The sequence below is a fragment of the Cebidichthys violaceus genome, unplaced genomic scaffold (assembly GCF_023349555.1).
Source record: "Cebidichthys violaceus isolate CVI_PGR_0920_01 unplaced genomic scaffold, fCebVio1.0.p SCAF_19, whole genome shotgun sequence".
In the NCBI taxonomy this organism is placed as follows: domain Eukaryota; kingdom Metazoa; phylum Chordata; class Actinopteri; order Perciformes; family Stichaeidae; genus Cebidichthys; species Cebidichthys violaceus.
Genome location: NW_027176361.1, coordinates 9,540,154 through 9,566,540, shown reverse-complemented (window position 1 = coordinate 9,566,540; position 26,387 = coordinate 9,540,154). Strand labels below are relative to the sequence as shown.

The 26,387-nt window shown below is 46.1% G+C and overlaps 1 protein-coding gene across 1 annotated transcript in view; it reads right to left on the bottom strand.

The window, feature by feature from the left end:
- The window catches only part of fgf11a (fibroblast growth factor 11a), a 64,222-nt gene extending 38,875 nt beyond the window's left edge, over nt 1–25,347 (bottom strand). The window contains exon 1 of the mRNA XM_068713570.1: nt 25,155–25,347. Coding sequence (XP_068569671.1) covers nt 25,155–25,347 — 193 coding nt within the window. The remainder of the gene's footprint in view (nt 1–25,154) is intronic.
- Nucleotides 25,348–26,387: the final 1,040 nt, after the last annotated feature.

The window sequence follows — 26,387 nt, the reverse complement described above, 5'->3', positions numbered from 1 at the left end:
CAACATCCTGCTTCTATTTCATACCACGTGTTTAATCAAATCACCATGCAGCAAATCATGAGGCCGGGTGGTATTGAAGCCAGAGTAAAAGTGTACACAATGCAAAGCCAGTGGAGGGTCTTTGGACTTAAGTAGGGACCAGTATAAGTAGAGATGATGTCCGTAGTGGACACATCTGCACCTCATAATTGATAACGCAGGAAGTGTTGATCGCTCACAGAAGCTGGTGACTGATGGGATGCAGGACGTCGGCTCTCTATATGTATATAGGTGGAAGCAGCTGGTTTTCCGGCATGAAGGTAAACAAACGCTTTTATCTTTACATGATGGAGCTTGTTTTGTAACATAACACTGCAGAGGCCCGGTCACAGGAGGAAAAGACAGAGAGCTGAGCGAATCAAAAGGTTTTCAGCATCCCAGGACCCGTCTTTACTCACGTTAATTACATTAACGATCAGCTGGGAGACCCCGCCCACCCAGTGTGGATCCAGGCCAGGACCTGATATCACCTCAGGGGGAGGGAGGGAGGGAGGACTGGATGAGCAAGGAGGGGGGAACAAGGGAGAGAGAACAAGGGGAGTTAGAAAATCAAGGTGGAAAGGAGGGAGAAGAGGACATGAGACATGGAAAAAAAAATGAGAGGGGGAAGAGGAAGGAAGGAGGATGAGGGGACAGTAGAATAGGAATTAGACAAGGAAAAGGTTAGGTAAAGAGTACGGGATAATAAGGACGTAGGGAGCAAGGAAGGAAAGCGTGTGAATAGGTTTGCAGAGGGAGGGGAAGAGAGCGAGCGAGTGAATCAGCAAGAGACGGCGGGCGATCGCCGAGGAGAGGGAAGGGTGGGAGGCGAGCGGAGAGATCAATCACCAATGGCCCTGGTGTTGTAACATTGAAGAGAGTCAATGGCCAGGAACCAAACTATCCACCCACACACTTCTCTCTCAACACCCCCCCCCCCCCCCCCCCACCCCCCCCCCCCCCCCCCCCCCCCCCCCCCCCCCCCCCCCCCCCCCCTCCTCCTCCTGAACACTCAGTTTATCTCTCTCTACTTCCTGCTCTCTTAATGACGCCTTACATCGTTCAGCTTTTGAACAGCGCACTATACTTCTCCTCCTGGTAGTGCTGACCTATACAGGGATAAATAGGAACATTCCCTTAAGACCCATTAGAGGCAAATACAAGCCAATTCCTGTCTATAGACGCTCTCCAGGTGACACTTTAAAGCATATTATGCCATAACTCACAGCGACACACAAGTGGAGGAAGTAAATATCAGACATGAAAATATGAGAGAAATTCCCCCCAAAAGACACAAATTGGCCAAATTCTCTGAAAGTGTTCAGCTCTGATGTTAGTAATTGGCTGAAAGTGTGGGATTTTGCAGAAATGTTGAGTTTCGAGTCCCGATGGAATTAGGATTCCGGCCTCATGTGAGATCAGCGGATAGAGTGCATGTTAGGAGTGTAACGGTACACAGATGTCACGGCTCTGAGTAAGCAGAACCCGCAGCCCCCCCAAAAGGACATGGCTCTGTATTTTGAACAGACAGTAGTGCAAATGTGAAATAAAGCCAAAATCCTCTCGCTGGGGTCTGAGGTAGCATTTAACCCACTTTGATGAACTATTCTCATTATAAACAAAAAGGAACATTTCAAACACTTCTGCATTACACTTTACGAACTATGAACAAACTAGAACACTCAGAAGCATCTTATGCTGTGAAGCTGAAAATACCAAAGTTCATAAAATGATTAAAAAAAGGAAACCTGTGCATTAAGTGGAGTGTTACGATTGGTTGGGTACGAATACATGAAACATTTTAACCCTAGTGCGTCTAGTGCATGTGCCTACTGGAGGTGGACCCGTGAGGTGATCCTCTTTTAACTTGAATTTGCAAGAACTGTGACATGAATCATAATTCCCTCTGTTCCCTCAGATCAACGTACGCCACTCATCGTTCCGACGGACCAGTATTCACTAAACCCCGACAGTCAGAGAGATGTCCCGTATGTTTTACTGATGTTTGTCTTGTGAGCGTTCATCTCGGTCTGCAGCTGAAGATCCTGTTACTCCTCGGATGTTTAGAAAAAAAGATGGGAAACATACACACACACACACACACACACACGTGACAAAAATAGGTCATGAGACTCTCTGCTGTCATTCTCTTTCAGTCGTCTCCCATGGGACTGCAAACGAAATTCATGTGAAAGTGACACCAGATGCTATGAGGTTGCTCCATCTGTGTGTCCGTCTGTGTCTGTGTGTGTGTGTGTGTGTGTGTGTGTGTGTGTGTGTGTGTGGTGTCATAGGACATGCATGTCTGCGCGTCCCTATGCATTTATGCTTGTGTGTGGTGTTCTTGGCTGGGACTCTGACAGAGACGGATGGTGCGGCGTCGGCCCTGCAAGGGGTTCGTGTGCTGTTGCGCCAGCGACCTCTGACCTCAGCGAGGCCGGTCGTGGCAGAGACACGTACCCCCATCGTGCATTAGTTAATGACGAGTGCCGTCTCCCTGCAACACACACACACACACACACACACACACACACACACAGACACAATCTCCTCTTGAGGACGAGAAAACCCACCTGTGTGTGTGTGTGTGTGTGTGTGTGTGTGTGTGTGTGTGTGTGTGTGTGTGTGTGTGTGTGCGTTGACGAAGTTAAAACAACCCAGAAGGACTCTTTGCTCAGTTCTTGCCTTGGATCCCATCCAGAGTCGCTGATAGAAAGAGGACGAATCAATTTGCTTTCACGTTATCATCAGAAAGACTTCAGGGCTCTACGTGTGGTGCTTTTAAACGTCAGGATGTCATTGGAGAATTAATTGTGATATCTCGGTGCGAGGCTCCGACTTGACAGTATTTCAGGCTGACAATGGCTTTTAGATAAAAATCAGATATTGTGTCAGTTTCATCGTTACATTGGAATTCCGAAATGTCGGCGAGAAATGTATTCATCATCCCACCATATGGTCGTGTTATGATGTGTTTTCTACACTTATTTCCAATTCTTTTTTTTTTAAATAATATATGTAAAAGTATATTGGGCGACTTATTTCAGCCTTTTTTGCTGTGGATCTTTCACAGAAAACACAGAAAAGAAGACAAATTTGCACAAAAAGGATGCATTCAAGTTAACTCTGATAAGTTAATCTATATGTCATTAATGGAACGCCGTCACCCAACTCTTCAAATAAGTTATTGACAAACATGTCAGAAGCCGTAAGTCGATGTCAGAGTGTTGTCGAGGTTAAGCACGATTATCCCCATCAGCTTGTCCTTCCACATGCAAACATGCACTCAGCAAAATTACTGAGTCTCAAAAAAAAACAACCTAAACTGTGTGTGTAAAATCACCCGGTGTACACGGGCTTTAGACTATGAGAGACAGACAGAGAGGACATCTCACCTTCTCCTAGTCGCCTCTCTTCTCCAACTCTGTTCTCTCCTCTCATTCATCTCTAAACATATGGAGTGAACACCCCTCACCTCCTTCCTCCTCTCTTCCTCTCCCTTCTTCCTTTGGCACATCACTGAGCCAGCACTTCTGTCTCCTTCATCCCTCTCATTCCCTCTCTCGCTCTCCTCTCTCTTCAAGCCACAGCAGTGGAACATGGAGCACAATGCTAATCAGGCTCCCGCTGTGTGTACGCGCCTCTCTCTCATTCGCTCGCACACGCTAGATAGAAAACCTTGTCAAACGAGTGTCAGGAGTCGTAAAAAGAAACAAACTTTGCCTCTTGACTGCTGGTGTACAGATCGAGTACACAGTTTAACGTCGACCAGCACAGCGTGAAATAAAGTTTCACTGACGTTAAAAACGCAAATATTCAGTCAAATATGTAATCAGAACATCATGTATGCTCCTCTAGTCTCCGATCTCTGATAATGTTACATTGTGAACAACTAATCCGTGTTTTATAGAGCTGGTAACCATGGTAGCACCGATAATGGTCAACCAAAGAAGATTTACTTACATTACATTAGGGTGCGTTCAGGCTCTGTTCAGTGAAAAAGAGTACTGGCTGAAGGTAAACAATAACGTTATCATGATGTGTTCACATGCGATCTCGTAACATGTAGTGAGAGACTTGAATGAATCCAGTTGTTTGAAGATGTTTTCACGTTCCTATAAATAGATAGTAGAGATGAATTATGACACCATTACATTAGCTCTAAGCAGCTTATAATACATCATTAAAACTACTCATGACAATATATTTGCTTATCATTTGAATTGTGTGGGATCTGGAGATCTGTATCCGCCAATATGGATCATCAATGATCGGCAATTTGTATCGGCGGCAAACAAAAACCGATGAACCGATCCGTGATCCGATCTGAACCGTGACTTTAGTGATCCGTTGCACCACTACCTCCGACTGCTCCTCCTCTTGCTCGACCCCGTCCTCCGTCTCTCCATCATAGTTTAAGTCGGCATCCGCTCCCAGATGAGGAAATCAACGAACACTATAGCAGTGCTTTATTTTCCCTTCAGGTCATTTCCCCAATACGGTCACGTAAACTGTAGACTGTGATATTTCCATCTGCAAGCTGAGCGATAATAGTGTCGTCTAAGTGATGTAGTGTGATCGTCTCTCTGACTCCAAAATTTCCTTTCAGCTCGCCGTGGAAGCATCAGTTGAGGTTTGGGAGTTTACTATCTCAGATGTCCATCGAATATGAACATCCGTAAATCCACTGAGAGATCGTAGAATAAAGATGCTCACGTCTCCTAAACTTGCCTGAGAATCGTCACGCTTTAAAGTCTCTTTCAGTATCAAAGGAATCCTGTGACAGTTGTCAGTACATCAGGTGGGTACACTGCAAGCCTGAAGGACCTGCTGATAGATAACTCGGCATACAAGTAACAGAGGCTATGAATCATTCTACCTTCTGTTTAAATACCCCAAAGCCCCCAAATTATGGGAACTGTAGTTCAGGGGTTAAGTATTCCTTTCAGGAAACAATGCAAATTTGTGAGAAATGCTGAAAGTAAAGAAAACAAAACATTAGGAGGTGAAGTGTTTCTTAGAAGGGTTTTCAAGAAGAACAAATAAAGCAAACAGACCTGTCAAAGGGTAACATCTTACTGCAGCTCACTTGACACTGATCTAAACTGGCTGCTGGTAAACTTCAGTCTGACACTCCACTCGAGTTAAAGCAAGACAGCAGTGACTGTGAACAGTGCAGCCCAAACATGATTGCTCTAAATGCCTTGATTGTAAGCTGGCCATGCAGCAAATGCTTTTTATTTCATGACATTAAAAGAGGCGCCTGGGGATCTGAGAAATGTTGTCGTCCCAGTGCAACGTGGGACTCAATGTCCTCACGAAGGACATGGGACATACAGTAGAGTGTGTGTGTGTGTGTGTGTGTGTGTGTGTGTGTGTGTCCCGCAGCAGTTGTGTGCCGTCTTGTCACCAGATTCTGCACGACGCTACTAATTAGGCTCTCAGCGACAGACTGAGATGTTTCACCGTGCACGCTGCGTACCTCACTCCGGGGGGGGGGGGGGGGGGGGGGGGTTACCGCATCGTCAAGACAGGGAAAACACCCCCGGGTGCCCTGGCAACCTAAGAAGCGCCACGGGACCCCGGCATGTCGTGCATCGCCAACTACCTCAGGAGTCTGCAGCGACGAGGGTTTGTGTTTTTCTCCCCAAATTCTCTCGCCGTGATTCCCTATTCGCTCTCGATCTCCAATCTGTGTCTCTCTCACTGTGTAATCATATCCTTTACACCATAGGCTCCCAATCTAATCTCATGCATCGGTACTCTTTAATTAAACTGATTTGCCGAGACTCTCTCTTCCAGTCTGTCCTCAATTCATTCATGCCCTCATACCAAAACACACACACACACACACACACACACACACACACACACTCGTGCGGTACATCCTCATCCCACTACGTTCTCGTTGGCAGCTCTGCAATCAACTGAAATGCCACGCAGTTCACAAAATGTTACTCGTAATTATTTCCCGGTCTCGTTGAAGCAGCTGCTCCCCTTCCAGTACAGTCGCTCTTTGATCGGTGACACCCGACTGCGGCGGCTCAACAATAACCCGCCAAACCGGAATGTTCCTGAAGTCAAATCGTCGCCGGCCGCCGTTGGTGCAGTTCATTCGTCAGCTGAAATTGAACCGAGCGAGACGGGGTTATCCTCGCAGAGCAGCGGCTTTCTTTTTCTTCTTCTACTCAAACCCCCGCTGCAGCTAATCACAGCAAACAAGGGGAAACGCACACGCGCGCACGCACGCACGCACGCACGCACACACACACACACACACACACACACACACGCACACACACACACACACACACACACACACACACACACACACACACACAGGGTTTGTACAGTTAGCTCCTGTGCCTCTGAGTCTAATTTGCTGCACGGAGATAAAAAAAAAAAAGAAAAAAAGAAAGTGAAGCTCTCTTTCCCGCTCTTCCTCTCTTTATAATTTCCTCTTTGTTCACCTGCTTATCTACCCCCCCCTTCTTTCTCTCTCACCGTTCTCGCCCTGGTTCTGAGGGATTCAATTTCCCTCCAGCTAGTAAACTGCACTGTAATTATACAAGCTGCTTTATTGAACTGGACGGGAATAATTCCCTTCATGCGTACGGAGACGGGCCTCCCATTAAAACCCATCCGGGCAACCCCATTATCTCCAGCCGGCCCCGGTGATCTCCTCCCACATCTGTTCATCTGTCGGTTTTTCTTCTCCCAGTCGTCCCTTTAGCGCCTCTCTTCTTCCCTCTCCGTCGGCGGGTCAGCTCGTCTGGCTCGGCGCTGGCGGTTCTATTTATTGCCGTCGTGCATCTCCATTACGCCGCAGCAGAGCAGGGCTGCCTGCGACGGTACAGAACCCAGAGATGAAAGCTGGCACGCGGTGCCAAGCTTGGGTTTAAGGGGGGAGGCTGTTCCTTAGAGGATGAAAGTAACGGAGCAAGGTTTCACTGAAGAAGTGAAAGAGCCGGGTGCATTACGTGTGAGAGATTTACCCAGATGTTCAGGTGCAAAATGAGATTTACTGTAGCCCTGCATTGCCACAGTGTGCTGAAGATAAGAGTTCTCCTTTACACACACACACACACACACACACACACACACACACACACACACACACACACACACACACACACACACACACACACACACACACACACACACACACACGTAAGACACACTTCATCGCTTCTGTGATGAAGTGAAGTCGGACAATCAACTAGACTCACCATCAGCGGTGCTCTGCATAATGTGTGAGCCGGCTGGCTGAGGCAGTTAGACACAGGCCAACGCACACCCCCGACAGGAGTCACAGGTTTAAAAGTCAAAATCATCTTTGGGACATTTTACAGGAAAACTTTCTCGCTATGGAGAATTTTAATATATATATATTCAAACGTTGCTTTAGTGAAGAAGTTATCTTCTGATCAAGGACTAAACATGTGTCCCCTTGACGGATATCGTTTATGGGAACTTGTTTTTTTGAATTTTGTTAAAACACTTTAACATAAATTGAAATATAAACAAATAATAACTCTTAACGATAATGAAAAGGTATCACTACTGTTAAACTTCAGAGGTTAGGAGTGTTGGCCTTTCTGAAGGACACTTGAGAGGAGCGGTTGCTTCCCATCAGGGCGACTTAACTGGAGCTTACTGAAGATCATCTCCCACAATCCTCAAAGTCCAGAGACTCGTTTAGTCGCCGGCTCACTTGCCGTTTACAGGAGGAGGAGAAGGCAAAGGACCTGGCAACCCACACCAACATGTAAAGCCATAATGACTATCGTCAGACCAATCATTACTGGCATGCAACAGGGACTAATTGCTTCCTTCTAAAAGGTCCTGGGAGATTTACTGTGGCGATAAATGATGGCTCCTAGAGGGGTGGAGAGGAGAAGGGTAAGGAGGGGAGAGGTGGGGGGGGGGGGGGGAGGCCTGAGAAGCAGGTTTTCAATAAGGTGATCAGCTTTCCCATGGTGCTTAGCTCTCTCTCTCTTCTTTTTCGCTTGTTTCCTTTAATAGGAGGGAAGGTGTGGAATCCTCAGCCCTCTTGTGTATCTAATTGCTGCTGGTGTGGGAGTAGAGGGTCTTTGTAATTACAGTTAAGTCAAAGCCCCTTCAGGCTGCAGGAGGGTTGAGAGCCGAGAGGCTGAGGAATGTGGAATTGGAAAGGATATTAAACGCTTACATTTAAAGGCGGAATGAAAGCTAAAAAAAAAAAAAAAACACCGAGCAAACATGTGGTGTGCGGCGGAGATAGAGTGAAGCCCCTCATGTACACGGCTCAAAGTTACAGGAAGGTAAATAATCCTAATAGTGTTGCTTATGTCAAACCAATGAGTCGATTAGTCCCCAGTAGGCATCAACACAGCTGTCATCTGGCTAACTAGCCAACAGGCTAATATAGCAAAGACTCAGCAACAGGCATGAGTACATCACTCAGTACAGACTTAGTCATAGTACGTTACGTACGCATCGTTAAGTCACGTTACGCAAGTCGACTTTCACACGGGACACAAACAGCGGTCACCTGGGTGACGGTCCTGGGTTTGTTCATCCACCACGACCTCCGACCTTTGTCGCTCTTTATACGACGTCGCCCGACTTCCTCCTTCGCTCCCGTCATAATTCTCACAGCCACTAGAGGTCGGCACCTCATTTCATCGTCTTGCATTCGTATCGTGATAAACGTGATGTGATCCCGCTAGCAGGTGTCTACGAAACGGATAACCACCGATGACGCCGATTCAGCCATTGAAATGGCCGATGACATTCAAGTTACAAAAACCCTAGCATCCCAGTTGCTACGTTTTCCTTATCGACTCGTGTTTTTTTGCTTTGGTGGATTGAATACTTAAAAAAACAGACAAATAAAAAGGTGAATGTATCGTCTATCCATAGGGGACATTTAGGGTAGGATGCCAAGATACATTTAGCATTATCAATGTATTTATTTATTGGACTGTCTGGCGCCGGGCAGCAGGACTCTGGCAGTGCTCTATGAAAAGTGCTTGTGCGTTTGGACTGGTTACAATACCAGAGCAGAAAGCCTGTCTGGATGTATAAATTCAGAGAAACATTGTGCGAGTCCACAAAGTCATTGTCAGTGGACTACCTCCAGGCTGTACATCATGTTGACATCACAGATTACAGTATGGGCTTCAGGCTTCCACAGAGGACTGTCCCAGGCTATAAGTTAAACCTGTGAGTATTCTCAGATTGAATGCCAATCCCTTTTAAAAAAGGACTCAACCACAATGAAACGCGTCGGGTGTGAAAATCAATTTCCACAGCAAGTTTTTAGCCGTATGTGTCCGCTTCAACTTCCCAGGCATTGTGGTCCACAAGAAGCTGAAGGTAACTTTCATTTTAAGAACACAATGATTTAAGCAGCTGCTGCACTGAGGAGCTGAGTATGAAGCGGCACAGGAAGGATCAATCTCTCTCCGTGGAGGCAGAATAAATTCACAGCAGTAAACTCTCCTCTTCTTTACTGCCCAGTCAGTGTTTCCCCGGGTGACTCACTGCACGCAACCCCCCCGGTCCCAGTGCTTCACTTACTGCACTTGACACGTGCTCGAATGTAAACTGTGATCCACACACACACACACACACACACACACACACACGCTTCAACTTTCTATGTCACATCCTACTCTGACATAAGCACTTCCCTGACTGACATTAATCTAACATTTATAGTTCCGCTGAAAGCCTCACATAACACAACACCACCCTCAGGAGGTGTGTGTGTGTGTGTGTGTGTGTGTGTGTGTGTGTGTGTGTGTGTGTGTGTGTGTGTGTAAGCTGGTTAATATTTGAATCTGTTTCTAAGACTTTGAGTGTTCACTTTACCTTGACATGTAGTCGGCGGATGAGCACTCTATATGTAGAAGTTACACCCAGCTTATACGGCTGTGTAATAGGTATACTTTAAGGTGGCTTCATTTTATGCGGCACCGCTTATTAAGCTCCAGTTTTGCAAGAACAGCGATGACTAGGATATGAACATTTTTACTCCTAAAGGTCATATTCAATGTATAAGTCTGTAAGTCATACTGAGGGACAACTACATGCAAGGAAAAAAGACACATTTAACTTAATACAGTTGCGTTTTTGTGGCCCGAACCGTTTATATGCCGTTAATATTAGTTCAATATTGGGCATCTAAATGTCCCAATCACGTTTATTTCCCCTGAAACTGATCCGACTCATTTAATATTGTGTATCTGCCAAAAAAAAAAAAAAAAGAGTCCTGACATCATACTTATATTTCCCTCGATAATACAGTGCGTATACTTCAAGTACATTAAAGTTTTAAAAATCAATCCAATGTTTCTGCTTGGTCATTGAATAAATCGGCATTGCATTAAAAAAAACTTGCATCCAAGCTGTAAAGTTCGAAATAAACTCTCAGCCAGTGAAATCATCTGTATGACAGCTGATGGAAAACACAGAATCAGATTGTGTTCAATAGCCGATACCAATCTTTTTTTTAAAAAAGCATTGATCGGCCCGGATACCGATCTTTGAGAACGGATTGGGACTGTAGGGTCATTGTGCTTCGTTGCATTAGAAATTATAGATTCAAGTCAATGCCTATGACCTCAAACACATCATAATTTGGAACAATTTCAAAGTTTCCAAACAGAAATGACTTCGATGTGAAGTGAAATAATGATGAGGTAGAAAGTCTATAATGATCTAACTTCGGTTTCGGGTTCATTTAAAACCGAAAAAGAAATCCAGTAGTGACGACGATCATGTACAAATGTCAAAAGGAATAACTGATTACTTGAAGGTTTGTTCTTAGGACACTGAAGGAGGTTTGGTAGAAAGCTTCAGAAAAACATAGTAAGTGAATCTTGAGTTATCACAGATAAGCAGGCCTTAACGTCGCTATTTATTTAGGCCTCATGTTGCATTTTCAAATCCTTTCATTAAACCACAGCTATACGTTGAGCTATTAATGCATAATGCATGTGTGTATGTGCCTGTGTGGCTATGCGGTAAGTGTGTGTGTGTGTGTGTGTGTGTGTGTGTGTGTGTGTGCATTGACTAATGCAGAGATACTGTCATTGAGGGTACAAGGGCATCGCTAAAAGCCCTCTTTATGCAAATGGGGCGGAGATGACAGTGAGTATGTGTCACAGGCAGGACATATCTCATGATGATAACTTATCTCAGCCAGCAGATACGCCCGATACGCAATATGAGTGTGTGTCCTCCCCTCTCCGCTTCACACATGCAGGCACACAATTACACATGATCCCCCCCCCCACCACCACTTTCTCTGTTACTCATTAACAAATTTATTAATGGCCTCTTAATTATGTCTGCTTATCTTCTTCTAAAGCAACTAAGGCACTGCCCCCAGACTCCAACTTCAGTTACGCTCAAAGTATGTACATATTTACATAAAGCTCTTGTCACGCACTCTCTGCACATAACTTAAGTGTGTGTCTCCCACCACACACACACACACACACACACACACACACACACACACAGAATTACTGGTGTTTTTCAGACTAAATTATCTGATGAAGACCCCGATGAGACATGAATTGACTTCTTCTTTTAGCTTCGTCTCTCCCCTCCCTCTCGCCTCCATCGCTCTTTACCTTGTCCCGGTATATATGGTTTTTTTTCAATTATCTTCCTCCCTCCATCTCTCCATTCCTTCCTTCTCCCTCTATCGGTCCATCTCTCCTCGCTGCTCGTGACCCCCTTTACCTCCCTGCTTGCTTCCACCCCTCGCATACCTCCTCTCCTCTTTATCCCTCCATCTCTCTATCACACCATCTCTTCCTCGCCAATTTAGAGCTGCTTTTAGTTCTTGCCTCCTCTTCCCCTATCTGTCCATCTCTCTCTGGCTTTCCAAGATATATCGGTGCGCTCCCTCCTTCCTTACCTCCTTACCTCCCTTTATTCTCTCTCCACCTGACTCATCAGCTCCTGCAGAGCTGCACCACACCTGATGGCCTCTTCTTCTTCAGTCAAATTGCATAAGGTAGTTCAAAACGCTTCCTTTTTCCTCTACCATGAACATCCGTCTTAAAATTCAATTAGTTAATTAATCGACTTATTTCAACTATGATATGTACCCACGATGCCATGCTGCAACCTGACGATGATTCATTTTCAGTGTCACAATGCAAATAGCACACCGTCCCTTTTGACAGCGTTTAAGTGTTTATGTGAGGTTCAACCCTTTAGGTACAAGTATCTATATGAGCATCGAGGACCAGACTTTCTCGGGACAGTTTCGATAAGAACACACACTGTTGCTCTGGGTATGCTTTCAAGTCTCCAAAGCCAAAAAGAGATGTCCTGGTATCACAGCTGTTTAAAGTCTTTGGTTGAACAAGGCCTGACAAAAAGTCAATACTCTCACTCACACACTTCATAACAAGGGAATCCAGACACGGCGAGCTACAAGAGAAGTCATTTTTCCTCTGACCGCTGAAATACTCCAGACTGTCCACGTCCCGCTCGTTCGAAGTGATCCTAAAAAGTGTGGACAACGTCACGTAACGCAAGAAGATTAAAAACACTATCTAGCGTGATATTTTTTAGATCTCGTCCACAGACGCATCCCACTTAAATCTCTCTCCTCCTTCCTCCTGGATAGCTCTAGCTAGAGGTCAGGCTTCAGTCTGTCCTTGTCTGCTCTAATCACACCATCTCCCAATTCACTTTTAGTCCCAGAGAGGGGGGGGGATGCTTCACTTCACTACACACATTTCTTTAAACAAAAGAAACGTTTGTTTGTGTTGCTATTGTTCTCATGGATGGAGCAGGGTAACTAGCTAGCTTTGTCCATTCTTTCTCTATTGCTTATGACTAAACAGATATTCTGCTGTGTTAAACCAGGGTACTGCACTTGTGCCGCCGCCCCCCCCCCTTATGGTATTAATAGTGTTCAATTATGTATGTATAGGTAAACCCACTATTCTAATGTAGAACTTGGGATTTAAAGGGGACATTTTATGCTCATTTTCAGGTGCCTACTTGTATTTTAGAACCTGGTTTCACGCTTTAACGTTCAAAAACACTTTATTTTACTCCTACTGTGTCTGAATATACCTGTATACACCCTCTGTCTGAAATGGTCCGTTTTAGCGCCTGTCTCTTTAAGGCCCCCCTCCCGAAAAAAAGCCCAGTCTGCTCTGATTGGCTAGTGAAAACGGGTTCACCTTTGCAACGGTAGTTCTGAAGCCCTGGACGGTAGATCTCAATGAGCCTGCATGGGACATAGGAAGAGGAGCCAAATCTGATTGGCTTGTTGAATCACATGTTTCTGATCTCGGCAGCTCACAAAAAGCCCAATGTTTTGTGGCACTAGTATAAAACCTTTTAGTTCCACCTGAATAGAGCCGCTTCAGTTTGCTTATTTAAAGAAAACTGATGGCAAACTGCCAAAATACCCCAAAAATTGGACGAAGATTATATTGGATGCAGGTGCAAATAATGAAAGCAATTTAAACAAATGGACGCAAGCAATTGCTTAAATAGATCTCTCTCTCTCTCTCTCTCTCTCTCTCTCTCTCTCTCTCTCTCTCTCTCTCTCTCTCTCTCTCTCTCTCTCGGTGCTGGGGTGCTAAGATGGCGTCCTGCCACAAAGTCTGTGATCTCTGGAGCGAGCGGCCGAGGCTTTGGCAGAGTTCGGTCCATCCCGGGGGCCGTGAACGTACAACGAGTCGCACGAATCAAACCCTTCGCAGCGACGCACCCCTCTAATTGTGATTCAGCCCTCTGAATCCAGCTTGTCCTCCGTCACGTTTCAGCTACATCGTTAGCTGCCGACTTCCACGTTCCACGTTCGACGTAGATGCATATATTTTTGAGATGAACACTTCATAAGAATATATATATATATATAAATGGTTTTCACTCAGATATGCTGCACTATAGAGCAACATTTAAAGCCTGATGTACGCAGTGCTAGAATGAGATCGTCTGCAATAAGACGTATTGAAATGAAGAGCCTTGATTTAAGGGTGTGACATGAATTGGTGATGAAAACCGAGTTGAATTAGTTCTACCGTCTGGTTTCATAATAAGGCTTTAAGGCTTCCACCTTCAATCCCAGCATGTCCTGATATGTAACACACAAGACACACTGAACACGCCTACATATGTTAATATATCCATTAATGCCCGGGACATGGATTAAAGCAGAGAGCAGTAGATGTTCCGTAGATATGAGTCATCGCGGTAGACGGCATCATGGATCGGAATCGGTCTCGTGACCTTTGTGAATGTCAGCGCCCGGCCCGCCGCTCTACCCCGTCACCGACCGCTTCAAAGCGTCTAATAAAGAGGAGCTGCTTTCAAAATAATGATGATAAATATCTGTGAATGGCTGTCCTTCATGGCCCGGCGGCCTTAAGGGGCTTACGGCGTCTAAAACTTGCAAGGATTTCAAGCAGCGCTCCGCCGCCTCCATCGCTCTCCGCTGCTCTTTAGCCGGAGCGCCTCACACGTTCAGCACGGAACCGTGCGCTTCGGAATTTGACATTAATGGATGAAAATTATTTTTACTGACTCCCCCCCCCCCCCCCCCCCCCCCCCCCCCCCCCCGCCAACCCACAGGACTTTCATTTCGAGGATAAGCAGTTAGCATGACTTCTGTCAAAGGCTGTGCAGTAAGAGAAATACGCACAGGAGAACTACCAATATTCAGTAAATATATATGTGTGTGTGTGTGTGTGTGTGTGTGTGTGTGTGTGTGTGTGTGTGTGTGTGTGTGTGTATTTACCACAAAAAAAATCTAAATCAACACAAAATGAAAGTTCCTCGTGGTTCTACAAGTACATTTTCATTACAGAAAACCCCATATTGCTGTCATTTTTTACAGCAATAGCATTTCCATGTATATTAATTCAGTCATTTCCACCATAGGAAGAAGACAGATTCACAGAAGACGACACTTGCACCTCATACCTGCTTTTCTTAAGCGGTCTGAAAGTGTGTCGTCACGGTGTTCTGTGTTTTGCTTCGTCTTTCCTGCCTGGACTCGTCGCTAGACTTAACGAACGGCTGGGAGAGCTTCCTCTCTCCGTCTGTCTTTATCGCTCTCTCCCTCCCTTCTCTGCAGAGTCTAATTGCATGATGGATAATTTAATGGCAGAGGTAAAGCCCCAGACTTGGGAGGAAAGTTCTCCTCTCATCTGCACGCAGAATCTCTCATGAGGGCACAGAGAACATGAACTGTGCAGATGTGTGGAGCTGTGCGACCGTGCGGGGGGGGGGGGTCTGGCTCGTCTCCAGCTTCACGGATTGATGGCATATTAAAGTGAAGGACGCGTCACGCACCTGTGCTTGTGTACCACGGGGGGGGGGGGGGGCAACACACAGGTAGACAGGGTGCTGCATTCAGCAAGGTGCCCCACACACACACACACACACACACACACACACACACACAGCCGTGTAAACACACTGTGTTTCTGACTTGTATATTGTGTATTTTCAAAGGGAGCCAACAGATGCCAAATCCTTACACAAAGAACACATATCATCCACACATGTGCTTCTGAAAGCACACACACACAATGCCTGCAGGGGGGTTTGATGCAGTATAGATCAGAGCTGTGTGTGCACCGTGTCCCCTTTTATTACCCGTGTGTGTGTGTGTGTGTGTGTGTGTGTGTGTGTGTGTGTGTGTGTGTGTGTGTACACAGTCAGTGTGAACAAGTGAGCAAATGTAAAGCGCTCGCCTGTCTGTGTGATTTGCCACAATTCTCCTCAAAACAATACAGCAGCATTTTGCATTTGTGTACACACAGAATGTGTGTGTGTGCACATTATGTGAACACCCGAAATGTTATGTCCGTCTATAAGGCAACATAATGAATTATCTCTATAGGGTCGACACGCTCGCCTCCGCTGTCTGTCTATAGACGCCGGCAAGTTCCATTATTCAGTGTTATTCATGTAGTGACGCGGTAACAGCACTTTAAGTACAGTAAATGCAGCATGCCTGTTTAAGTGCTCCATGTGCACAGAAGAGGGAGAGGAGAACAAGGGGAGGAAGGATGTGGAGTGGAGGAATGGCAGAGAGATGACGACAAAGACAAAAGGTAGACTGATCAAAAGAGAGAAGGTTAACCCTCTGAATCAGTTTCGGGGCATTTTTTGCACCCGTCATGTTCTCTGATCATTTATTTTACAAAAACTGACAATCAATGGAATCTATTAATTAATACAAATTGTTTTCAAGTTGCCACAAGTGTTACCAATGTTGGAGAAAAATGGAGGCTCTCCTCTGCTCAATGCACTGTTCAGCAGCCTGCAGTTCAGTCAAAGCTTCACTGAATTTCTGTCACGTGACTGTCGGTCTCAGTCCAGTCAATCATAGTCAATCAGCTGAGGAGCTCAGAACTTAATGTTTTTTATAAGAACTGGTTAAAGCAAAAGGTTTATTCGGGGCGAGATTTTAAATGAGACATTAGACATGACAATAAAATGTTATTGATGAAATCTCACCGGCGGGTTTTGGGGTTCAGAGGGTTAAAAAAGTTCAAGATGCATCAAAGAGCGGAGTCAAGGTGGAAATTACATTATTCCATTATTCTATTGACTTTGAGACGAGGGAACCGGAAGTGCAAGAATGCCGACTCATTTCCAGGTTCTAGGACTCATTCCTGCAGCACTCTCAACTTTTACTTAAACTTATTACGCACTTTGGAAGAAAATAGTCCCTGTGAAAACCTGTGCTGCAAGTGGGAAAATATGGTTCCTTGAAATCTGTGTGAAACGGCCTTTTAAAGTACTTGTTAACAGTCGGACTGTTGTGATTACAACTGACTTGCCATGTCATGCTCAATTCCTCTGTAAATAAAAAGCATGACTGTAGGTGTATTTCAGTGATGCAACAAACAAATGTGGAGGCTTTAGTCTTATTAAAGCTAACAAACCATCCACAGCTCCAAGTAGCTAATGATCTTCAATTACTTAACACTCTGTGGACTAAAGAATTAGAATAATACTGGACATTCAGACATTCAGTCACATAACTGCTTTACTTTATCTTCTCTATCACCTCTAAATTAGAAGAAAAGTAATGTTAATTTAATGGCAATTCAGAGTACAGCCTCAGCTGTGCTGCTGTATGCTGATCTGTTGGTCCACAGCACCTGTCAGTAAATCCTACACCACCCTTGGGTGTCACAGTCTCTGTGATCAAAGTAAATGAACACATAATCAGATACAGACGCAAGCAGTAAAGCATGCACACATGGGCTTTTCCCGCATGGCCGATTTATTCTCGATGTGTGTGTGTGTGTGTGTGTGTGTGTGTGTGTGTGTGTGTGTGTGTGTGTGTGTGTGTGTGTGTGTGTGTGTGTGTGTGTGTGGTAAACACATACGCAGAGAAAGAGAGCGACGTGGATTAAAATGACATATGATTTATTGAGCTTTCTTTGAGACAATGTCACTTCGGTCAGGGACACTGTGAGCTGAGAGAGAGATCAGACTCCCCACGCATGACCAGGACGTACGTGTGTGTGTGTGTGTGTGTGTGTGTGTGTGTGTGTGTCTCTTCCTGTCCCTTTCTAGCTTGAAGACTTTCCATGCTGTTTCCCTTACAGTTGTGTGTCTGTTTGTGTGTGTGTGTGTGTGTGTGTGTGTGTGTGTCCTGGATCCCTAAACTGCCATCTCCATGTGACACATGTCGGCTCTGCACACAAACCATGCGGCAAATTGATTGCATACAAAAATGCTAATGCTGGCTTTACTGTCCTCAGCATGTTAATTTTGCGATTTAACTACGGCCATTGATTAAAGGGACAGTGCGCTGTTCCTGTGGGTTTCTTGACATTGAGGAAAGCAAGGTTGGGTTGGTGGTGGGAGTTGCGGGTTGGGGGGGGCGAGATGCTGACTCGACGCTTGCCGGTCATTTGTTACTTGGGCTCTCAAGACGGTGAATCCCAGCGGAGTGGAAATTGTTTGATGCAAAATAAGATGTTGAGTGCTGCTGTAGATAAATGTGAGCATATTTGCATGCATGCATCACGATGTGTGTGTGTGTGTGTGTGTGTGTGTGTGTGTGTGTGTGTGTGTGTGTGTGTGTGTGTGTGTGTGTCTGTGTGTCTCAGGTGGAGGTCATTTGAAGAGTATCCAGATCTTAAGCCCTTCGGCATCATTGCCCTGCTCTCTTTACATGTTGGTGTTGTCGGTGCCGTGCCAACAATGTGCCACGGTGAGTCCAAGCAGCTCACCTCATTCCTTTTTTTAACATGTCCTCACCAGCACGCACACACACACACACACACACACACACACACACACACACACACACACACACACACACGGTCCGGACACGCAAACTGTTATCCCACACTGAAACACAACAAGTAACACATCCATAGACACATGCACCAGAAATGTTCTATTCTGTCTGATAATGATGATTGATGCCCATCCAAAAAAAAAAAAAACGCTCCGCATCAGAAACAAACAGTGGTCCGCTCCATAAATCAATTGGTTGGGAGGGGCGGCACTGAAAGCCCACATTGATCATCACATGGGGCCAAATGTTAGCATCTCCAAATCATTTATTCCGGGCACCATTTCATACACAACATCTGCCACCCTGGCAGAGACGGAGGGCGGAGCCCGTTACTGAACAACGCACTTTAAAGCATGTGGCGATATGTCCCGTTCGGTGATCGATGGGGAGCGCTTGTTGTCTGTGGCTAATGAGCAAAAGGTGTGAGAGGGACTACGGGATGATTTACATTGGGATATTGTCTAATATTGCTTCCTAAAAACTCTTATGTTGTGTGATCAGCCTGCCGTTTGTCATCTGTGGATGTTACAGAACACTTAGCAGTAAAGGGACAGCGCAACTGCTGTTGTATAATGGAATTGGGATCAGAATCGCTATCGGAATGATGTTTGAAAAGACTGACAAGTACTCGTTCAGGTTACTATATGAAGGGCGTGCATATATGCCCTTTCTCGTCTGATGGGAGGGGCTAAAGCCAGAGAGCTGCAGGAAGACGGCAGTAGCTTCAGATCTGAGGGGGGGCTTTGTGTAACGGAGACTAGTAGTCGCACACTTGTAGCTACGATGCACAAACAAATGCGTTTCGACATGACTGTCTTCTTCAGGTTTTTTTACTTATTTGCCTTAAACTGCAGATGACTTTAAGATGCAGCCAATATGGCTCGTCTGTTCTGCTGAGGACTTCAGTTTCATTTCTATCCAGGCACAGTCTCCAGACAACAATACTCACAACTGTGGAAAAACAGACTGAACAAACCCGCTCAAACTGAACGATGGCGGACCAAAATTTTGGACGTGCTGGAAATCCATCCGACCGTCTGACGACCCGACCATTGATCGTTCAGGCAATTAATCAGGCGTCACCACTCCCCTCAAACTGAGCATCAAGCGACGATCAATCTGGCAGAAGTTCAGCCGCATTCAGACCCCTCAGGTAAAATCTGTAGTTTCCACCCGCTTCAGGAGCAGCCGTCAGTATGTGTATTAATAATACAGCAATTTGGAAAATACACCCTTGATACCTCCATAGCAAAACGAAGCTGCATCACGTAAACACCGAGAGGGAAGGAGCACAACAGCAAACAAACAAACTCCACATCTATATGATTGGAGTTCCATAAATTAAGACGCGAGTCACGCTTGCTGCTGATCCATTCACAATAGAACCAGGGTTACGCAACATGGCGGCACAATACCTACAGTAACTCTGCCATTGTAGCATCCAGTGACTAACTGACTGGCCCAAAGACAACATGATTAGACACAGTGGGGAAAATACGGCGGCTGAAGAGAGAGACAGGCACGCACTGAGGGAGAGACGGTCAGAAGCAAGCCGGATGTCCTTGAGAAGATAAGTGAGTGGTGTGGGGGGGGGGGGGGAGCTGTGGGAGAAAGGGAGGAGAAGAAAAGCCGGTTGGAGGATGGATTGAGAGAAAGCTGATAAAAAAAAAAAAAAAAGGGAGAGACGTGAACAGAGGGAGAAATATAGTCCTCTCTGGCGTAGCCTGTCCGGAGTGTCCGGGCTACGAGGCAGTAAATCGGCCCAGTTCAATGTGTGCTCTCCAAACGCTGCCGCACATTATTGATAAATCAGTGTGTGTTAATGAGAGGAGCTGATGTGGCCTGATGAATCACGGCACAACAATGAGCCTCTTGCACACGCGCACACACACACACACACACACACACACACACACACACACACACACAATCGCAGGGTCTGGCTGAGGTGTGTGTGTGTGTGTGTCGAACACTGTCATTTGTGGTTTGTCTCTGACCCAAACGTGCACGCATTTTCCCCGCACGAACACACACACACACACACACACACACACACACACACACACACACACACAAACCAATTTGCAGTGGCTGGATGAACACTTGGCCCCGTGCTGCAGTTACAACTCCAAGTGTTATTCTACCCTGTTAACAGAAGAGAGGAGGGCTTCCACAGTCAGCTCCAGCAGGCAGTCAGAGGACAGCAAGAGCTATTTTGGTTTTCTCTTTGATATCCAATAGGCGGCTTAACATGCTCATTAGATCATATCGGCGCCGAACACGCGCGCTCACCGCACACACACACACACGCACGCGGCGAAATTATCTCTCTCCCACACTCACTACTTACATTATCAAGTCTTATCATTTGTTGGTGTTTGTGTTGATTTATTAGTTTGTCTGACTGTGTGGGCGCCTTTTTATGTTGATGCAAGTGTGTGTAATTATAGATACTTGTGTATATCTGCACTTGAAAATGCTCGTGTCTACTAAGGCTAGCTTGCTCTTGTGTGTGTGTGTGTGTGTGTGTGTGTGTGTGTGTGTGTGTGTGTGTGTGCAGGGCAAGCTGACCTTGTTATAAGCTGAGTGGGCTGTAGTGCTGGGGCATCATTAGTATGGGTTAGGTGAGGGTTAGAGGGTGTGTGTGTGTGTGTGTGTGTGTGTGTGTGTGTGTGTGTGTGTGTGTGTGTGTGTGTAGAGGTGAGGGGTGACAGAGTGGGGAGAGATGGGGGACGACAGTATAAGAGAAGAGGTAAGAGGAGGAAGGTGTGTGTGTGTGTGTGTGTGTGTGTGTGTGTGTGTGTGGGGGGTTAGGCCAGGACACAGATCACTCCTCACCATCCGTCACTTAGTAGAAGTTAGCACACACACACACACACACACACACACACACACACACACACAGTATTCAATCTTAAGTACAACTCCTCCTCTCCTACAATGGCCTCAAATGGCCTTCTGCAGCACAAAGGGAAGGGAACCTGAACTATCCAGTCAAAATGCAGTGACGCACAAGGAGACTGTGTTCCATGCATGACAACATCGACACGCCACGCCAACAAGTGGTTCAGGTGCCATTAGTCCAACTGTGGAAAGTGTCACAACATGCTGGACTTCATATAGGGGACCACATAGAAACAACAATGAGGTGAAGCGTGTGGGGAACTCTGGAGAGGATAGAACCAAACAAAACGTTTCATTAAAATGTTGCATAAATAATTCTAAAATACAAGCAAATTAAAATGTGCACGTTTTTTTTCCATCAACTACCTTTAAATAAATACCTGACTCATTGTCTATGTTTGGTAAATAACCACAATGGAAAAAACAATAAAGCCACAGACAGAACTAATACTGACATCGGTTGTCGTTGTCATTTGACACCCAAGCGAGACGCAAACATGAAAATTATCGTTAACGGCTGCATCCATAATACCGACACACTGTCCCAGTATATCACGGTAGAAACGTGGTGTTCATCTCGTGTTATAGGTTATAAGACTGTACGAGCACTAATGCTGCAATATGTCACTCTTATCAGTTGTCTGTAGTGAAATCTGGGTGGAATTCGTCTAAAAGCCTGGAGGTACTTGTTAGAAATGTATCGGCCCGTTATTTTCAAGTGTGTGCATATGAGATATTAAAATGGTGATGCTCTGCTTGATAAAAGTCCACAGAAACCAAAAGAGGAGGTAACCACAGTCAAATGAAGCCAATGTGACAATGGAAGCCATCAGAAAACAATGGGAACCAACCAAAATACAAGACAATGCAAGAGACTATAAGCAACAGGATGCAGAATAAGCCAATAGTGGCCAAATGATGCCAGTAGAAACAATAGAAGCCAGTTGGAGGCAAAGTGAATGCAGGCTGTAAGCAGGATGCTCTGAAGCGCTGCCAGGGTGAGGAAGAGGAGGAGGAGGAGGAAGGGGGAGGAGGAGGAGGAGGAAGGGGGAGGAGGAGGCTACGGCTCAGGAATATTCTAGTCGTTTATTCCTGGCCAGGGGTCAACTGTGGCCTCGGGCAGAAGCTCAGAGGAGGGAGAAACTCACACATGATCAGAATACACACTCACATAGACCACACACACACACACACACACACGCGGCCCGGGGTTAGGGCTGTCGCAATAACTTCGATATTGCAATAACGTACCATTGACGAGCCAACAGGCAGGCAGCCGCCACAACAGCTATGTTTGCGTTTTCTTCTCTTTTTGAATTCTTTGCTAAGTGAGCGCTGCATGTTTACGCGATGCTACCAACACCAGCAGCGCCACGAGGCGTTGAGCACTTCGCATTTGGTCTTTTTCCTTCTCGTCTCCGTGAGCTGATAAAAGTTCAACTCTGGGTAAAAACGCTGCTCTCGTCACGGTCGCTTTCTTTCCCCAGCCGTCCAATCACAATGGAGGAGGGGCGGGGCAAGTGCCACAGGTTCCAACCCCCACGTCCTACGAGTGCTGGACGACAAATTCAACGGAGCAGAAATGAATACACACAGACCAGCGGGTCTCTTGTGTACCTTGTGCCGACAGTTTTACTTCATCAACCTCATTGCCCATCTGTGCTCTGCGTTTAACAACAAACAAGTGTTAGCTTTAAAACTGTTTGTCATGTTTGTCATTTAAAAAAGCATCAATACACCTAATAACAGCCCAACAATAAAGCCTATTGATATTGCACTAAAATCAGGGCAAATGAAGTCATTTGTAAAAAGGCAATAATACTGCATATCGCACTGTTGAGCCAATCATTATCACCACAGGAGAATTCCTCCACCGTGACGGCCCTACTAGGGGCTGTTTCCTCCCTATGCTGACCACACACACACACACACACACACACACACACACACACACACACACACACACACACAGGTAGAGAATGATGATGACACACACTGCCACACATGGTACTTAACACGGACCCCTGTAAATCACGACCTGAAATGGTGAAGCTGGTAATGCGTCTCGAACCACAGTACCCACGATTACCATAATAAATCCATCAGAGTGTGAGAAGCACTGGAAAAGAAGCATTTGGGAAAGAAATGGTTTCCAACAATGGGCTCGGCGCACGTGTGGCCTTTTCCCAAAGAGCTGGCAATGCCGCGACCTGTCCAACGTACTTTACTACCGTAATTACAATGTAGAGAGCAGCCGCCTCTACGGCAGATGTTGCTTCCCACGCTAGAGGTTCCCCACGTAATTACCATGATGAACTTGGCACACCGAGGTAATAAATATCACAGAACACACGAGCACGGGGCGGACAAGGACACACACACACACACACACACACACACACACACACACACACACACTGCGCATGGAAGTGAAGGGAGGTAGGTGTGGAGAAAAGGAACACATGCAGACTGCTGAGGCGAGGGGAAGCTCATTGAGGGAACGCACAAATGAAGACACACACACACACACACACACACACACACACACACACACACACACACACACACGTATAGAGGTGTAAGAGACCCATGTCAAATATAGTACAGTATTTAACAGTTGGAAAGTAGACAGCGAGATGAACTGCTACATTTCTAAATTTTTCAACACACACACACACACACACACACACACACACACACACACACACACACACACACACACACACACACACACATCCATACATGCTGCCTCTGTCACACACCCTCACACTGTGTCACACTGATGAACTGCTACACTGCTACATTTTTCAATAAAAAAGACTTTTTAAAGGGAAGAAAAAAAGGATTCATAACTTCCTAAAAATAAAAATCAAAGACAATAAAAAAAAAAAGAAAAAAGTAGAAACCAAAATATGACAAAACTCCTCTGAAAAGCCACTTTTTACTGTTCAATCATTTACTCGATTGAGCATTTGATATCAGACAAATGATCAAAGAATATCATAATATTACTAATATTAAATCAAACCTCGGCACAGAAGTGGTCTGACCCACAAACGCACATTGTGTTCGTGGGTAAACGGTCGTGTGAGTGCGAGTGTGTGATTTCACTGCTCAGCCCTGCCTTCTTATCTACATTTAGAAACGGGTTTCCACATAGATCCACATGATGACGGACCCTCTGACAACCCACAAGGCATCGACATTTCGCCATCGTTGTTCTTCCGCTCATCTGTGGCTCGTAATGTCAACAGCCATCACCATACGTAGCACAGGCACACTCATCGCACAAATACAGCGTCAGTGTCTCATTTAGCTTCAATGAATAATTTTGCAATTACATTTAACATGCAAACACCCGAGACAAATTAGGCCGCACTGTGTTTCCCTTGCCTTGAGGGACGCACAAAGAGAGTAATGGCCCCCAGAATTGTAAATGAGGCGCCTCTCGACATTTTTACATCACGGTAAATCACCGTATGTAGGAGGTCGCTCGCTAGCTTGTGCTTGCAGATTACCAGCGTGTGATGGGATGTGTTGACATGCGCCTCAACAGACTCATCACAACGGTCACATCACAGGGCTAGGTTGTGCCTCTGGTCAGTGGTGCAAGTCTGTGTGTATTAAGCCGGATTTGACTCTGTCCATTTCCTGTCCAGCCCTACGTACGGGACATGCTGTGTACAGCTACCAGGAAGATGTGCTGGGATGTTTCCCAGATTCTGATTAAGTCCTGCACTAGAAATTACAGGCTGGGGATGTTCTATATTGAGGCTTTACAGTCTAGGATTAATCCGTAGTCTGGCAAGTGAACCATCAAAATCCAGTTACCCAGTACAGGCAGGAAATGGAGCAAAGATGAGCGAGGTGTAGGAAATAGGAAGGAACTGTAAAACAGGAGAGTTTGATAGGAAGGCCGGAGGGAACTCACCTGGTCTTTTTTCCATTTTTCTCCCTCGACTGCCACATAGTCGAACCTTCGATATTAATATGAGGATTTGCTTCTGGCAGAGCGACTTGTTGCTCTTTGGGCAGGGCTTGCGCTTGCTGGCGATCTGCCGGTTTGCCTGGGGGTCCTTGACCTCCCTGCGCTGGCGAATAAGGGAGCTGGCGAGAGCGGCCATCTTCCCAGCGCTGACCCTGCCGGCGCCTCACCAGCCTCTGGCGGCTCGGCGGCGCCCAGGTGTCGGGGGGTACCGTGGGCCACCCCCCTGCCCGCTCACCCAGGGCGACGGAGCACCGCTGATGGAGGGGTGCAGAGTGGAGGAGGGGGCTTCTGAGGATGGACTGAAGCAGCTGGGAGAAGGGCAGAAAAAGAGATGGAGGAAATAAGGGTGGATCCCTCAAAGGCCCACCCAAAACAGAAAAGTGGGGCTCGTTGACGTTTGGATCGAAGAGCGTTTGCCTTTAAAATGTCCTTCCAGTTGTATGCTCTCTGGTAGCGAGAGAGGTTCAAGTGAAGTCTTCATACGTCACTGTTCCTCTATCGGGACAAGTCATGTTGTTATCCACCCGAAAACCAGTTCACTGTAGCCCAGCAATGTGCTCTGGTGCCTCTGTCCCAAGTCTGAGTGTATCCTTACCCTCCTCCTAGAGCTCCAATGAAGTTCAACTCAACCCTCTCCGAAAAGATTCATCCACAGAACCATTTGATGCATGATGAAACCAGAAAAAAATTTAAATAAAAAAAAAAAAAAAAAAAATCACAGTTAGTCCTCTTAACCCACTCAATCCTGCAGCTCAGACGTCTGAACCTTTTCAGTGGGACGAAAAAACGCCTGAATGTCAACTCAAAATAACAGGAGTGACACTGCTCCTTTTCTTTCGGTCCCTCACCTGCAAAATTCCTCCATCCGAAACAATGTCGGAGCAAGAGAAGTAGAAGAAGTGGAGACTGTCCGACCTGAGGTATCAGCTCCGCGAGCTGGGACGAGGATGGGGGGGGGGGGGGGGGGGGGGGGTGCGGATGGACGCTGCTGGACCGAGTGCGGCTTGTTCCCTCGCTGTCTTTCAAGCTCTCCCGGCGTCACCCTCGTTCACCCACACCCTGAGAGGAGAAGGGAGAAAGGCAAGGGGGGCTTGGTAAATCCAGCATTTCCCAGAGATAGAGGTGACATTCATCAACGACAGAGTGCGGGGATCGAGAGACAGACAGGGACACAGA